Below are 16,606 nucleotides of genomic sequence, written 5' to 3' on the forward strand. Positions count from 1 at the left end.
GGACCCAGAGCTTGGCTCATGCCTGACTTAGCACAAACCCTGGGAGGCCCCCAGTGGACATGCCAGGTAACTTTACCACCTGCTCACCAATGACCTCTGGTTGTCCCCCCCTCAGGTGCATCAGTGTTTTAGTTATCTGATTCTGGCTTCAAAGCACCTCTAACTCACATATCATGTGATCTCAGGACAAAATAACTCCTATTCCAAAGTCACAATTTTTTTTTGCTGAAGAAGACTCGTCCTAAGCTAATATCTGTTGCCAATCTTCCTCTTTTTGTATGTGAGCCGCTGCCATAGCACGGCCACTGACAGACAAGTGGTGTAGGTCCACGCCCAGGAACCAAACCTGGGCTGCCAAAGTGCGGGACGCCGAACTTAACCACTAGGCCACTGTGGCTGGCCCAAAGTCATAAGTTTTGATGCACACTCTCTACAACCATGTCATGAAGATGTAAGTAGTACGAAAGGAAATGCTAAAGTAGAATAGTAGTCAAAGCTAGAAGAACATCCCAGGAAGGGCTGTCAGGGCTCAGGACAAGACAGAGCAGACACTGTAAGTGTTCCAGAGATGCCTGGTAATTGCTGATTTAAGGTGAGAAAGAATTTAAGAAAAGGGGACCATGTTAATTATAAGTCAAATAAAAATCAATTACTTTGCCTTACTAAAAAAGTCCTTGTATCTGTAGCTTGCTGAATAGTACACCGACTCCCACGCCTCACATTATCCAGACACTTAGTGCCACTTCAATTTAGTTGGCACCCTGGGCTCACTTTCTCCTTCCCCAGGCCCCATGAATCCCTCACGCAAGCTGTTCTGGCATTAAATTCCCAGAGCTGTCTGTATTCCTATAGAAACCATCTTGCCCGCATCTCTCATTAGTACATTTGCCAGACCAAAAGCAAGAGGAAAAACTGGCAACAGACTACCAATTGCTATTGCAAAGGTTCCCAGGTAGCCCCTTCCTCTAGTTAAACCCACTGCCATGAGCCCTTCCACTGGGCGCTGCTTTTTCCCACGGCCCTACCTGCATCCCCTGTGGCTAAGCAGGAGTTGGAAAAGGCAGAACAGGATTCCAAAACCAAAAGCGGTTTCCTGTACAAATTAATTGGCAGTACAAGTCTGCTTGGAAATGGTATCTGCTCTCATCCTCGTCATATGATTTGCCTGTGGATGGGCTAGGGATAGGTGTAGGGGCTGGTGATGGTCTTAGGGGCATTTCTAGCCCCCATGCCCAAAATGGGAATGCTCTGGTTGCTCCAGCACGGGCATTCTCTAACTCAGATCTTCCCTCCACGTCTGGGGCCACCAAGGAACCGAACCCAGCTGCAGCCTTTTTCCAGGTATGAGGGCTATCACGTTCACCTATGGCTGAGGACCACTTACCCCCGCCTGCTAGGGAGCAGCCACTCTTGTGTGTTCCTAAGATTAAACTCAAACATCATTCGAGTTTACCCCGCACTCTAGTCCTCTTCGGTGGGTCCTGGCTGCCACAGGGGACTCTAAGTCCTTATCAAACACGTGCTGTCTGCGGGGAGAAGCCTACAGCACAAAGGACGCCTTTCGTAAGCACATCACCAACGCTAGACACACAGGACTCAGGCTTTCAAGTGCTGCCATTCTGCTTCTTAATAATATATCATTGCCAATTTTGCCTTATTGCTACCAATTAATTATTATGGCTGGTAATTAATATATACAGTAGCAAGATATTTAGCAAATAATTTTCAATTCACTAGAATAAAAATAAGGAATCATTCTTACACTTGTGGTAAAACAAATGTAAACATAATCTCCCCCAAACTTTGTGTAATATTTCATGAATGAATCAGTTTTTATTTTATTAATATTAATATTTCCATTTATTTATTCATTGAAAACCTGAAATTTAATTGAAAATTTATTAATATTAACATTTCATTATTGAAATGTTAATTTCAGTAATTTCACTACTGAGATATTAAAAGTTAACATTTAATGTGTGTTATTAAATAAAAATTGCTGTAAGATTTTGTTGTGCTTCTGTTTTGGGTTTACAGAGTGTTCAATTACCTAAAATCTCACATATAAGCTTATATTTTCTTACAAAGTAAATGAGCAAGTGGCTGCTGACAGCAAGTTAATGTGAACTCAAACCATTTTCTTAGAGCCTCTCCTGTCTGATCATCCAGAGAAGGAGGAGAGCAGATGCAGACATGGTAAGAAGGCTGCAGGCTCTTGGGTCCCACCTCAGGGGTAATGTCAGGACTGCCAGTTATCCAGCAAAATCCATTCTCCTTCTTAGATTTCAACCTAAGTGCTGTCCCACAGCAGCCAGCTAAACCGTAATTCCGAGGTTCCCTTGCAGCTCTCTGTAGCCACATCAAAGTTCTCTCCAATAACATGTGAGCGGACGTGACACGCATGCAGCTTCCAGACCGGCCCGTGGGAACCTTCTGCAGGGCCTTTCATCGCTGTTCCTTCCAGCTGATGGAGAGGCAGATAACTGCGGTCATCTTAGACTCTTGTGTTGTTGAAAGGTTAGTGCCTCCACCCCTGGAAAGCTTCAATCTTGGAAATACTATGAGAGGAGTCGAGAACTTCTTATCCAAGCCTCTGAATTTTGGCAACTTATTTGTTATAGCAGCTTAACTCACCCTTATAATATGGTGGGCATAGTCAAAAGCGCTTGACTGCCATTGATATCAGCCCATAGTACAAGCCCTGAATTTGTGCAAACTTGAGGAAGAAAATCCACTGCCATTTTAAACAATAGCCCTAAGCAGAAAGTCTGAGAAGGTGACCGGTTGCTGGATCTAACAATGAAAAGGTAGGGACTAATGTGTTATGCCCCACACTGGCACAGCCCAGCTCTTTATGGGAGTGACCACAGGCCAGCATCCCAGACCTCCTCAACCCTTGGTCATAACCTGCCCCCACATTCAGCTTCCAAACAGCTCCAGAGCTCTATCCTACACAGGAGCAAGGCTTTAGACTCATGTCCCATGAGCACACTTGATTCATTGGTCCTGCTGAACTTGCAACGTCCAGAGTATTATTTCCAAGAATTATCTGACAGCAACTAGTTATGTGTATAGTCCACGTCTTCTCATCGCTAACCATTGCACCCTAACTTCTAGTCTTCGTTTCTTAAGAGTAAAGTAAATGCCCTCCTTGTGCTGTCTCTAACTTCCTCCTCAGAAGGCAGCCGGGGTACGCCTGGCTCCCCGTGACAGTGGAAGATGCCGGCCTCTGCTAGTTTCAGAGGGAGAACGCAGCTCCAGCACAGCACCCGGAAAGCAGAGGGAAGTTTTCCTCCCTGGGGACCAGGACCGGCAGCGGTTACCACTCTTCCCCAGGTGGTGGCAACGAGGACCAGATATGAAGGGGCTCTGAGAGCCTCAGAGGACAGGTACCACGCAGCTGACACTCACAGTTCGGGTGGAGCAGCAATATTCCAAAGGAGGCAGCAAACCTCGGTATAACTTTAAGAAGACAATCGATATCACTGTGACTCATCCAAAACATTAAAATGAAGCTTCTCTCTCAGCTGCCTTTGCCCCAGTAACGCACCTGGGACATGGAGCACCTCCCCTTCTCCTTGACAATCAGTGTCCTTGTCACAGAGCAGGGCTGGACCATGGGTGTCATTAGTGTCTGGCAGGCGTTTGGAAAGGTGGCCACTGGCACACCTGCAGGTCATCCCAATCCCTGACCTCCACGGTTCAAGGAGAGGAGTGGGTGTTGACAATGCCCCAGAGCTGTCAGCGGAACCGTGGAAGACCAGCTCTCAATCTGAACTTCCTACCACTGTCCCCTCCAATGAGGAAACCGTTATCCAAAATCTCTGCATGAAAATTTATTGTGTGGGGCAGCAGGATAAATGCTTCAGCATTAATAACTTTTTTTTTCTGTGTTTAACCTAACTTTGCTTATACTAAATGTCTGTCTTTAGCGTAGAATATAAAGTATTAACAAATCGAACTGGAAGTCAATTTTCACGGGCTGCGCTTCCGAACACGGCACGCGTGTAGGCAACGGTGCCTGTGAGCTCCTCCTCTCGCCAGGCGCTGCACGAGGCGCTCGGATACAATCAGGAAAATAACAATAACAATAATAATAAGGACGCTGGTCCACATAGAGCTTAAAGTCATTTCCCCTTTTTACTACCAACTGACCGCAGTTTCTCAACAACCCCAGGCTGCGGTGGTTGTTGACATCAGCAGAGCCTCTAGAGGCAGTGACAGCGTGAGTCTTGGCACAGACTCACCAACTGCGGTGACTGGAAAGAGAGAGTTAGAAACCACGCACCACCAGAGTCATCAATGTACAATTTTAAGGAAAATAATGACAGCTAGCTTTACCTGGTAAGAGGAAGACTGCAGAGTTCATATGACTCTTGACTTCATTCCCACAGATTTCAACCCTTTTTCCCATAAACTAAGGAATTCTCAGAAGCCGATACCTAAGGTCTAGTATGTGTTGAACAGAGCGGCCTCCAAACCAGTCAACATTTGACCTAATGGACCCTAAATAGAGGAGCACCACATCCACCTAGTAATACGTAAGTCATCTGCCTGAATGGTTTAGAATCGACCTGAAGCATCTGTTCTAGGTCCCAGTGGAGGAGAGCCTGCATCCTCAGTAATGGAAATGCTAATGTTCACTGCTGCCAACCTCCACACAGCCACACAGGACTCACATCACGCTGAGACAGAGATGCCAAGGAAATTCAAACGCAAATGAAAACCATATCTTTTTCTATAAATCATATTTTCAAAAGAATAAGCTTCATAACCATTTGCATTTATGATTTGCTCATATATTTTTGCTATAAAGCTAGAAAATCATCCAGACAATATAAAACAGAAATACATTATGCTAAAAGAAAATAAATATCAAAGACAATTATGAAATATTACTAAATATGTATTCTTATAGTTCAACCAAAACACTATGACTAAAAATATGTACATATATTTTTATATACTATATAACATATAGTATATATTTTTATATAATAGCTACATATATATTTACATACTAAATATATATATATTTTCATAGTAAATATATATATATTTTTTTAAGCCAGGGAGGCAGAAATATTTCTTTACCTTTTTATTGTTCTTGGTTTTCCTTCCTTTTTTGTCTCTCAGAATGTCCAAGCAGTAGCTATTGTTCAAGTTTATCAGATTATCCCAGTCTGAAGTTCAGTGCCAAAATTTCTGAAATGTCCCTCCTGAAAGTTGATCTCAGTGTCTCCTCCAAAAGGAGATGCTAGGCTCACCAGGAGTCACCCGGCAGGAAACGTCACACGTAAGTATTAAGCTTTATTGGAGGCCATCATTCACAAGAGTCTCGCTTACGATGTAATTATAGACACACAATATATCACCTGGGCAGCAAACATTCTTAGCCACGCAAATATGGGCATCGTTCTGATCGTGAGATGAAAAGAAAGCTCTGACCTGTCTCACCCAGACTGAGTGCCAGAAACAGAGAAGTAGTAAGTCTTCTGTGCAGTCTGTTTCAGGGTACACGTGTTTCCAATCTAGTCATTAAAAACTGCCCTTGACACACACACACACGCATGCACATGCATGAACACACACGCACAGCATGGACAATCATCAAGACCATCCCGTCTGGTCTGTCCCCTGTGCTGGTGGCACCCACTCCAACCAGGCCTGCCTCTCCCCACGTCCTCCCAACGGACCAGCTCACGGTCCGAGTCCCAGCTGAGCCTGCCCCTCTCTCCGCAGACCCTCCTTGTCCTCCCGCACAAGACGGCTGCCCCCTGCTCCGTGCGCCCCGACGCCTGATCCACGGCTGCAGCAGCGCTGCCCGCTTGGCACCTCAGCACCATCAGCTTCACCTGGGAGCTCCTAAGAAATGCCAAATCGCTGCCCCTTGCCCCATCCCAAATCGGAATTCTCAGAAGACCCACGGTGCCCTTGCACTTGGAGTCTGACAGCGCCAGGAGAGGGGCTCCCCTGTGTGTGTCCTTCCTGAACTCAGGGCTTGGCCTGGCTCCTCTCTGTATCTCAAGTGTCCTCTGGTCTCCCACAGCACAGCCTCGGAGACAGTCTGCCCAGAGAGCGGCTGGGCAGGGGCAGAGGGAGAGGACCACCTGTGATTAGTTATTTCAGAACAGGCTCTGCCCTCTTCTCTTGCTTCGATTTTCCCTCCCTCCACCCTTCCTTCCTTCTTTCTCTCCTTCTTTGTTTTTTTTTTCCCCAACATTAACTGTTCTTATTCTGAGTTAAGATTCAGACTTTAAAAAATAAATCATCACATACATGGCTAAAAGATGCAAAAATACTGCATACTGTTCATGGACAGATACCCATTCACTATATTTACTAAAATATAAAACCTTCCAAAGGGTTGTGACCCCTGGGGAAGGAAGGAGGGAGTGGAGTATGTTAGGGTCATACAAGCAGCTTCATCTGTGTTTGCTGAATTTCTTAGAAATTAACACAAAGATATGACATAAATTTGGCTAAACGTGACTGTTCATCTTATTCTGCAATTTTTTATGAATTGGAACTATGCCAAAATTTTGCAGAGGAGAAGAAATCCTCAAAGTGGGGTTTGTGGTTAAGGGGCGGAGCCAGAGCTCACAGAGGCGGGGGGGAGTCCGCCCCCTCACTCACTCACTCGGAGTCCAGGCCTGTAATGACGGCTCAACAGGAAGAAAAGGAAAGAATCTAGGTTAACATGGTGCAAATTTAAGATGGAGAAATCAAGAAAATATGACTTGGGCAGAGAGAGCAAAGGCCACGTGGATGGGAAAAATCCAGCCCAAACTCTGCAAGGGGAGAGGAAGGGAGGCCGGGGCTCTGAGAGGCCCCAGGGTGGTAGCACCATCCCAGAGGGCTCTGACCCCGGTCACCTTGGAGGCAGACCTGGAGAACGCACATGATCCTGGAGAATGTCCCAGGGCACAGGCCTCACTTTGGGAAGGGCGAGGGACAGCAGATGGCAGCCCAGCCACACTGCCCGCAGACCAACAGACACCCAGCAATAAAAACTCAGTCCAAACAAAAGGTGCTCTTCTCCTCTCTGATTGTTACAGCAGGAGCTCAGAAGACTACCAGGGACAGCACAGCTGGACTTCACACGTGGCTCACGACACTCCGAGTAGATGTGGGTGTGTGGCTCACGGCTGGACAGGTGGGGGCCAGAGGCACAGTGATGGGGGGGGTGTGATGAAACAGGTGGGACAAGGATTTGGTCATCATTTGAAAGGACAAATCTGGGGAAAGCCACGGTGTGGGGAGCTCCAGTCCACCGTCAATTTCCTTCTTCAACAGTCTAGATTGAGACACAAGAAAAGTGGGTCTAGAAACCCAGAGCATGTCCCCATGATGGGAAGAGGTTGGGGGAGAACATCTGGAAGGTGGGAGGGCACGTGGACTATCTTCCATGAGTGAGGTGAGGCTGCTCTGAGCAGTGGGGCACCATGTCAGGACCCACCTGAAAGCCTCACTCTGCCCGCTAAGTGGACAAGGCAGGAGCCGAAGCAGCGAGACCAGGAAGGAGACTGTGGAGGCTGCTGGAAGTGGAGCCACCGGGGGACCGCGAGAGAGGTGACCATGAGGTGTGCAAAGCGTGGGATTCTGAGGGTAGCAGACGGGATTTGAGGATGGACTGCGGATGGAGTGTGGAAGAACAGAGGAAGCAAAGGGACTCCAAGGTCCAGCCTAAGCCACTGTGATGACAGAACTGCCATTTCCCAAGATGGGAAGGGAGGCCGAGGGACTGGGAGCTGTGCTTCTCTCTGCTCTCTGGTTCCAGAGGCAACTTAAATGCCACTCACTCAACCAACCTGTGTGGAGGAAACTGAGATTCTATAGTTCTAGACATGTCCATCAAAGAGCAAGGAGAAGGTCACAAAAGAAATACAGACATTAGAAAAAAACAGATACTCATGTTTTAAGGAACATAAGGAAAATCCTATTTTGAAAGGGATATTTTCTATCTCTCATCCATACAAACATTAAATTTTCAGCCAAGAGGTTAAAAATTTATGTTTCTTCTCTTCACTTTGAGAACTAAGTATTGGCATTAGGCACTGTCAACCAACTTTTCAGACTCTAGTTACACATTATTCTCATTCTAAGAACAAGAGGCTTTGGAAAAAAACTCATTCAAGCTTTAAAAACAAAACCTTCCTCTGACAGTTCCAGATTTGCATTAGAGAGTGTGTGATATGAAAACTTTAAAAGTTACTTTTAATGGGCAAACAGGTATGCAAAGCAGCTCAGGATCATTTTTCTAAATTATACTTTAGGGTCTCTTTCCTTTGCACTATTTGATTTTGATTCCCTAATATCTTTGCAAGTCTGTTTCATAAGGAAACCCCCCAAATGAAAAAGGGCTTTTGGGACAAAGACGGCCCTCACATTATTTATAATGCCAGAGGAAAAAGCAACAAGCAAGGCGGCAGAGTGAGGCCACTTTATCAAGTCCTAACTACAACCGCATCCGTGTGCTTGGTGCCTGTTCAATCTCATTTAATCCTCGTAGGAACCCTCGCGAGTGGTGAGCACAAACCCACTGCACACACGCGGAAGATGGGGCCCTCAGTGGTGAGAGAAGTGTACGTGTGACAGTTAGAATCCACATTCAAGTAAACAGAAAAAGCCATGCTTTCCCCTCTTCATGGAGGATCATACAACCTTTAAAGAAATTATTAAGAGACCATGCTGTACCAGAGCAAATTGTAAATGACGTGATGCTAAGTGGAAAAAGCACCTCTCTGTGCATCTCAGAGTTGGCATTATGTACAATGCAGTGGAAGAAAGGCTCAAGAGAATACACAAAATGACAAAAAATTGTGTTGGACTGTAGGCATCCACTTTTAAAACTTTCCATATGCTATTTATTATATAATTTTGAATATAAAACACTTTCGAAAGGTACAAGCTATACTTTTAAGGTATCTCTTCAAAACTGATTTATAACAAAAATTAGTTCTATATCACAAACATGTGGCTCAGTCCTTGGGACACATTTTTCTGCTCTCAATTTGTGAACACTCCCAAAACAGTGAATTTTAGCTTTTTCAGGCCAGGAGGATAGTTTCAGCAGGTCTCGCTGTGCTTGTGAACATGCTGCCCCCTGCTGGCAGAACTGACTCAATACACACTTCCAGGGGCATTTGCAAGTTCTTTAGAATCCACTTAAGACATGATTTTTAACAGGCCTATGCAAGCTGGGCAGAAGTACAGGATCTCTGATAAGCATGGGACTCAGGGCAGCTAAAATTGTGGAATTTTCTCTACAACTTAGTCTCTAATAACTTTTTCCAAGAGTGTCGCTTTACTGGTGGGCATCCCCATACGCTTCTGGTCTGCTAAGTACAGGACCCCGATAGTCCATCAGAGACAGGCTACTCATGGGGAACACTTCAACCTGAATTCAGAAATGCATCAGGGCTTTGGATGTGGAAATCATGTCAGAAGATAGTGAGTGACTCCTTCCACCATGAAAAGCAAAGACTATGATCACAGAATATTTGCATAACTGCCTTAACAGAGCACACGGGAACACGTCCCCAGATGATTTTTAATTTTTTTAACTGAGGCTATGATTTTTTAAATCATTCACCAAAAGACTTTTTTATGGTAAAAATGAATGCAAGCTGAGAAGCTCATGTTGATAACCTTTAGATTAGTCAAATTGATAGCATTTGCTTAACCAAGGCAAGAGGCCCACAAACGGCCAGTTACTTCCGACAGTTCATTTTACAATTGACTCAACATCTCACGGTTAATAACAGAACCAGGATTAGAACACGGGTGACTTGACTCCCACACCAGAGCATTTTCCACTTTACCAGACCCATATGGTGTTTCTGTGTGTGTGCTGAGTTACAAATCAATGCAGGCACCTTGTTCCATCAGTGCGCATGGCTTATCACTGCTGTTTACGTGACTCAGAAAAAGAGCAGAGGGTGGACAAAGAGACCTGAGAGCCATTCCCACCTCACGACTAATCCCCTCCAATGGCGCCTGAGCACGTCCCCTTCCGTGTCTCAGGGTGAGATGTGCGGAATGAAGGAACTGTACACTATGCATGCACGAATACAGAAGGGAGAGTTCTCTGAAAAATGTGAAATTCCAGGAGAACTGCTTGAAATCATGTGGGAGACAATTATATTTGCTATGATTCAAAGCTCCTTTGATTACGAAAATGAAGATGTATCTTAGAATAAACTTTAGTTTACATCAAATTAACTACATTTTCCAGGGAAGATTTGATTACTTTGACCATCTACATTAGGATACATTTTTTTTAAATGCAAATCTATTCTCTTCAGACTCTTCAGGTTATAGATATGATAAACCACTTACATTTTCTCAAGATAAATAATAAACAATAATATCCACAAACTTTCTAATAAAACTCCAATCAAGTTACCTCTCATTTTAGAATGCTATCTAAGGGTGTTAGGTGAGCTCTATAGTTGCTAATCCTTACAAAGATCCCGCAGAGTGATAGTGTCATGCCCATTATACAGATGAGAAAGTGGAGACAGAGAGATCCCCCATGCTGCGTGGGACCAAAAGCTCAGCTCTCACACCCGAACGGTGGATGCCTGCACTCAGCCTCCACGAGGCCAGCTCTCTACCTCTGTGCCCTTCAGAGAGATTTCACTATGGCTTGGAACTGAAACTAAAAGTTACCATTTGCACAAAGGCACAGAACAGGGGGGCACCAGTGAGGCAAATATCCATCACTGCAGCTGTTTTCTTGCGAAGCCAACGCCCAAGCGCCTTATGGGACCTAAGGCAGGGAGCAATGCAAGAGGAGATGGAGCGGGGTTAACTTTACTACTGGACATACACAAAAGGATATGTCCTCTCCCTGCCACACAGCGCGGCTAAAGGAAGAACTGCCGGCCCTGGAAAAAGAACACGTGCAGGGCAGAGAGGGCAGAGTGAACCGCTCCCTGAGGCTCTCCCATCCCAGCTCAAGTAAGATTGAGGACACCCGCAGACTAGAAGCCAATGGCTTAGAGAAATCTATAAAAACAATAGCAGGGAGCCAGCCCCACGGCTTAGCGGTTAAGTGCACGCGCTCCGCTACTGGCGGCCCGGGTTCGGATCCCAGGCGCACACCAACGCACCGCTTCTCCGGCCATGCTGCGGCCGTGTCCCACATACAGAAACTAGAAGGATGTGCAACTATGACGTACAACTATCTACTGGGGCTTTGGGGAAGAAAAAGGAGGAGGATTGGCAATAGATGTTAGCTCAGGGCCAGTCTTCCTCAGCAAAAAGAGGAGGATTAGCATGGATGTTAGCTCAGGGCTGATCCTCTTTACAAAAAAAAAACAAAAACAATAGCAGAGTGCTGTTGAGGAATGTTACATCACCAACATGCTTGATAGAAGGAAGCATGATATCAGACATTAATAAGACATAATAGTCGAAAAGAAATATAAACATGAATATAAAACATATCAATAAGCATAAACAGACATCAACAGATTGATCAACCTCTTCACCTCTGAACATTGGGAATTTCTGTGTCTGTATAGGGAAGATCACACCTACTTTACAGTGCTGTGGGGAAGATGAAACGAGATCACAGAACTAGCATGTGCCTGGCACAGGCAGGCAGGTGGTGGCAGCTGTGGTCATTGTCACATTGGCCACTACTATTATATTAAGTGCTGTCTTGCCCTAGGGCTTCAAGCCCAGTAAATTATCTCCAGGCCAATAATTAATCTACCACATTGTAGCTTCATTTACTGACTTTGATTTTCAGTAAAAGTCATCCTTAACTTAAAAAAATGAAAAAAGCGTATCGTACAGCACAGTCCACTTCAGTACATAACGCTCTTCCTCCTTCCCTTCCACAGCTGCGCGGTGCCCAACCAGTGGACATGCCGCAGTTTACTCTACCAACCCCTCACGGATGGGCACTCGGGTTGCCTCCATCTCGTGCCAGTAAACAATGCTGCAATAAACAGCTTTGCACATGAATCGTTTTAGATTTTTGGCAGTGAGTCTTTGGGATAGATTTCTAGAAGCAGGATTTCTTGGTCAAAGAGTAACTGCATATACAATTTGGCTAGATATTGCCAAATTCCCCACCATGAATGTTGCAGCATTTTGCATTCTGCTCAGCAATGTCTATAAGGGCCCTATAGCTTAGCCAACAGAGTGCACTGACAAACTTTTGGGTTTTTGTCAATCTAATGGGTGATAAATGGAAGTTCATTGTAGGTTTAATTTGTATTTCTCATTATGAGTAAGTTGGAGCATTTTTTCATTTATCTATGCACCACTTATATTTCTTCTCCTGTGACCTTTCTATTCATACCTATCTAGACCAGCTTGTCATCTTCTATTTCTGAAAGAACCTCTCCCACATTTGTCATTTGGATTTTTACTTTGCCTATAATATTCTTTTTCTTTCTTTCTTTCTTTTGTCATTCAAGAAAGTTTTCTTCTTCTTGAAGTCAAATTTATTAGTTTTTCCTTATCACATCTAGATTTTGAGTCATACTTGGGAAAGTAGTCCCCACTCTCACTTGATAGATGAATTAACTCCTGTTTTCTGCTAGTATTTGCATGGATTCAATTTTTACATTTTCATTTCTGATCCATTTGTTTTCATGCTAGTGTTTACTGTGAAAACATATACAATTTTATCTTTCTCTTTGTGCTATTCAATGATTCCAATGCCACATAATAAGTTTAGTTCCCTTCACTGATTTGTATGTTGTATATCTATGTTATATATCATATTTCCATCTTCAATTGGCTCTAGATTTTCTATTCAGTTCCATTGAGCTATTTGTGACCAATATAACACAGCTTGACTTATAGAGGCTTTAAAAGCCATTTCCAAACTAGTAAGACTTATCCACCCTCTTGCTTTTCAGGATTTCCTGGCTATCACTGCTTGTTTCTTTTTCCAAACAAACTTTATAATCAACTTCTTTAGCTCTACAACAAAACCTGATCGACGTAATGATGTTGAGTCTTCATATCTAAGAATGTGGTATGTCTTTCCATTTGTACAATTCTACTTTCGTGTGTATTTCTAGAATTTTATAATTTTCCTTATAAATGCTTTGGATATTTCCTATGAAGTTCTTGCCTTGGTTTAATCTATCTATCTATCTATCTATCCATCCATCTATCTATCATTTATCTATGTCATGAATGTGTTCTTATGTTGGATTAGAGAGGAAAAAAAAACACACAAATTAACAATGCCCACTACAAAATTTACGCTGCCATTCATTTCTGTAGAAAAACTTATAATACCTGGTACACTGTAATAACCAAAGGGGTGTGAGTGGCCAAGCCCTTCAATGGAATTAAATAGATTCCCTACTCAAACACAGACATAGTTTGGAGAGGGCATGAAATATTATAAGCCATTTTCTAACAATTTGTGGCCAAAGTTGAGACTGAGGAAACGATAAGCCTTATAGACCAATGAGTCAAGGGACATTTCAAACCATTCTCAGTTGATTTAAGTCTGTTTTATAGCAAAAAACCCAGCACAGCTGATGTGGTTATGGCAGGTAAAGATTTGCTTAAGATTATACAACTGAAGGAGAAATTTTCTTTAAAATCATTGATAATTTTATTCATGTTTATTTGGGTTCAGATGAGAATGATCATAAGCATTTCTATGGACAGGCTGCTGCCACACCTGGGCTCAAGCTCAGCCTTAGTTCCCACCACATGTTAAATCCTTCTTCAGGTTGGAAATCAACAAGATTTGGTTGTCATAAACGTTGAGAGCTGATTTTCACAGAGCATTAGAATACGGCCATTAAAAGAGAAAAAAAGCATTAAGTCCAGGGCATTAAACCCATATGTTTTTAAAGTGATGCGTGAGGAATTGAGAACATTACAACACAGCTACTGTTAGAATCAGAAGTGAGATAAAGATTTGGATTTTTGGTTGGACGATGAGGGTTCATTTTCCCAATTAGTTTACACGGCAGGCATTCTTCATAAACTGAATGAGCTAAATCTATAAATCTAAGATCTTGACAAAAATAGATTTAAAGTTTGGGGCAAGATTAAAATAATTTCATTAAAAAATACTATATTGGCGAAAGTGAGTGAAAACTGATAATATTTCAATTTCCTCGAACCTTACCTATGACATCTATCACCATACATAACTACACTTTTTTTTTTTTGGATAGATAACTAAACTTATTGTGGTGATCACTTCACAATATATACATATATCAATCATTATGTTGTACACCTTAAACTAATACAACGGTATATGTCAATTACATCTCAATAAAATAAAAAAAAAAATTAGTCGGCTTTGCTATTCCTTAGCCCAGATCAACATGTTAGTAAAATCAGCAGCTGCGAAGCATGGAATTCTAACTTGAGACTACTGAAAAATATAAAAAGAATAAAAACAAGAGTATGATGTCAAATTGGTCATTTTGACGTTTTTAAATTATCTAGAAACAATTTACACAATTTCGGTAACTATATCATACCTAATTGTAATATTCCTTTATATTACTGTATATAACACTTTAAATTTAAAAAATTCTTTCACATATATTATTTGGTTTCTACATCTGTTTCTATTGCATTTATTCTATTAGGAGAGATGTCTTCAAACATTACCAAAAAAAAAAAGTGCCAATGAGTAATGAGTGTAATTATTATCTGATAAATCTTGATTAAGTATTTTTTTCTTATCCCTCCCGGAAGTCAGTCACTTCAGTGTGACTGAAGAACAAATCTCTTTGCAAGTCAAATGGCTTCCAAATCTTGGCTATTGACAGATTTGAAAGAGAATCTAATCAGGTACAGAAAAAAGATCATTCAAAATAATTTCTGATGATAGATCGCTATGTGGTTAACCAGAAAGACTTCAAAGAATGGAAAGGTGCTCCTATAACAGAACTTTCCATCCTCATGTACTTATTTATGTAAAATTTTTCCTTAGAGCTTAAACCAATAAAAATGAAGAGTCACAGAATTAATGTTGAAACTTACCAGTTTTATCAATAAATTGTGTTTATTGATATATGGAGTAAATGAAAAAATTAACTTTCATCTTATTAAAAGACATCTTTTCCAAAAAAATTTACTTTTCATGCTTAACAATTATATATCAATAGTTGTAATATATTTTTGTTGTTTTTATTTATTTGCAATTGTAATAGGAACTCAATCTGACGAATATTTTCCTACTTACAGCTTTATGATTACATGAAACAAAAGATTTAATTTAGATAAACATTTTAATCTTATATTACATTTCATTTCAAGGTTTTATAAAAGACTTTCAAGCATAAAAAATATTTTGAGAAAAATAAAACTTTTCACAGGGACTGTCATGGAAATGTGAAATCAAGGAAAAGAGCCATAATGCAAAGTGTCTTACTGTTCTAGAAGAGTTTGTCTACATAATTTTTAAAAAGTGAGAGTAAGTATCAAACTTTATTAGCTACATTTAAGATATCAATATTGATAACATATTATGAATTATTTTCTTTCAAGTATTTAAAATTAAGAAGAAACTTTTTACATGCCGACTTTGAAAAGTGGGGGCACAGGTACTTTTTTTGTGTGTGTGTGAGGAAGATTAGCCCTGAGCTAACATCTGCCAATCCTCCTCTTTTTGTTCTGGAAGACTGGCCCTGGGCTAACATTCATGCCCATCTTCCTCTCCTTTACATAGGACGCCACTACAGCATGGCTTGATAAGCAGTGCGACGGTCCACACCTAGGATCCGAACCTGAGAACCTCAGGCCGCCAAAGTGGAGCACGGGAACTTAACCACCACACCACCAGGCCAGCCCCGAGCACAGGTAGATTTAAAAAATTCTTTCAAAGTGTAGTCACAGAGTTTAGGAGCTAGTAGATCCAGTACTAGGAAACAGGGCCATGTAGCTCCAAAACCAACAGCTGCTCCTGAGAATGTGTGGAAGTAACTGCAGAGAGTGTAAGTTCAGCTACTCTAACGAAGGATCCTGCTGATCATGCGGACCGTGCAGAGAAATAGAAACTAAATATTTCACATCTTCCAAATGTAGCATGGACAACTAAAAACGAAGCCATATGCAGCTTTGTGCATCTATCTAGACAAAAAAAAAACAAACCCCAAAACAAAAGACAACTAAACTAATCTTTAATTTCCTTTTCTGGGAGGCCGTGCAGAGCAGCAAGAAGCTCCGCCCGGTTAGCAAGCAGCACCTGCTGTGTGTTAGTACTCACGTCCTCGCCCCTTCCTAACGCCGACCTTGAGGCGTCCTCATCGCTGTCCACCCCCGACAGCCCGATCTGCTCGGCCTAGAACACAAGCACGAACCCACGTCATCTCCAGGTGAAAATAAGTTCAAACGAAAAAATCGTCCTTAATATTGAGGCAAGAAATGCCACCATGGCCATCCTCCAAGGCAGGAGAGTCTACACTAAATGCTGAAATCCACGGCCATGTCCCTCGGCCTCGGGACTTGAAAGCTGTTCTAAAGCAGCCCTTAACCAAAGTGCTCGCTGATCTGCAAATCACAATTTTGAAATTCATGACTCACAAGGATGAGTTTTCTTTTTCCTTTTTCTCAAAAGCATCTCTTTAGCTTAGAAAATATGCACTATGAACAG

General features: G+C 42.4%; 1 protein-coding gene across 6 annotated transcripts in view; it reads right to left on the reverse strand.

Annotated features, from left to right (window-relative positions):
• COBL (cordon-bleu WH2 repeat protein) overlaps nucleotides 1-16,606 on the reverse strand; it is a 271,535-nt gene that overhangs the window by 129,359 nt on the left and 125,570 nt on the right. For 3 of the 6 annotated variants that reach the window (XM_058534813.1, XM_058534816.1, XM_058534812.1), the window contains exon 6: nucleotides 16,220-16,294. The exons of the other annotated variants lie outside the window; for them this stretch is intronic. In XM_058534813.1, the coding sequence (XP_058390796.1) occupies nucleotides 16,220-16,294 (75 nt within the window). The remainder of the gene's footprint in view (nucleotides 1-16,219; nucleotides 16,295-16,606) is intronic. 6 annotated transcript variants of the gene reach the window in all.

Source organism: Diceros bicornis, chromosome 41, assembly GCF_020826845.1.
Source record: "Diceros bicornis minor isolate mBicDic1 chromosome 41, mDicBic1.mat.cur, whole genome shotgun sequence".
Classification (NCBI taxonomy): domain Eukaryota; kingdom Metazoa; phylum Chordata; class Mammalia; order Perissodactyla; family Rhinocerotidae; genus Diceros; species Diceros bicornis.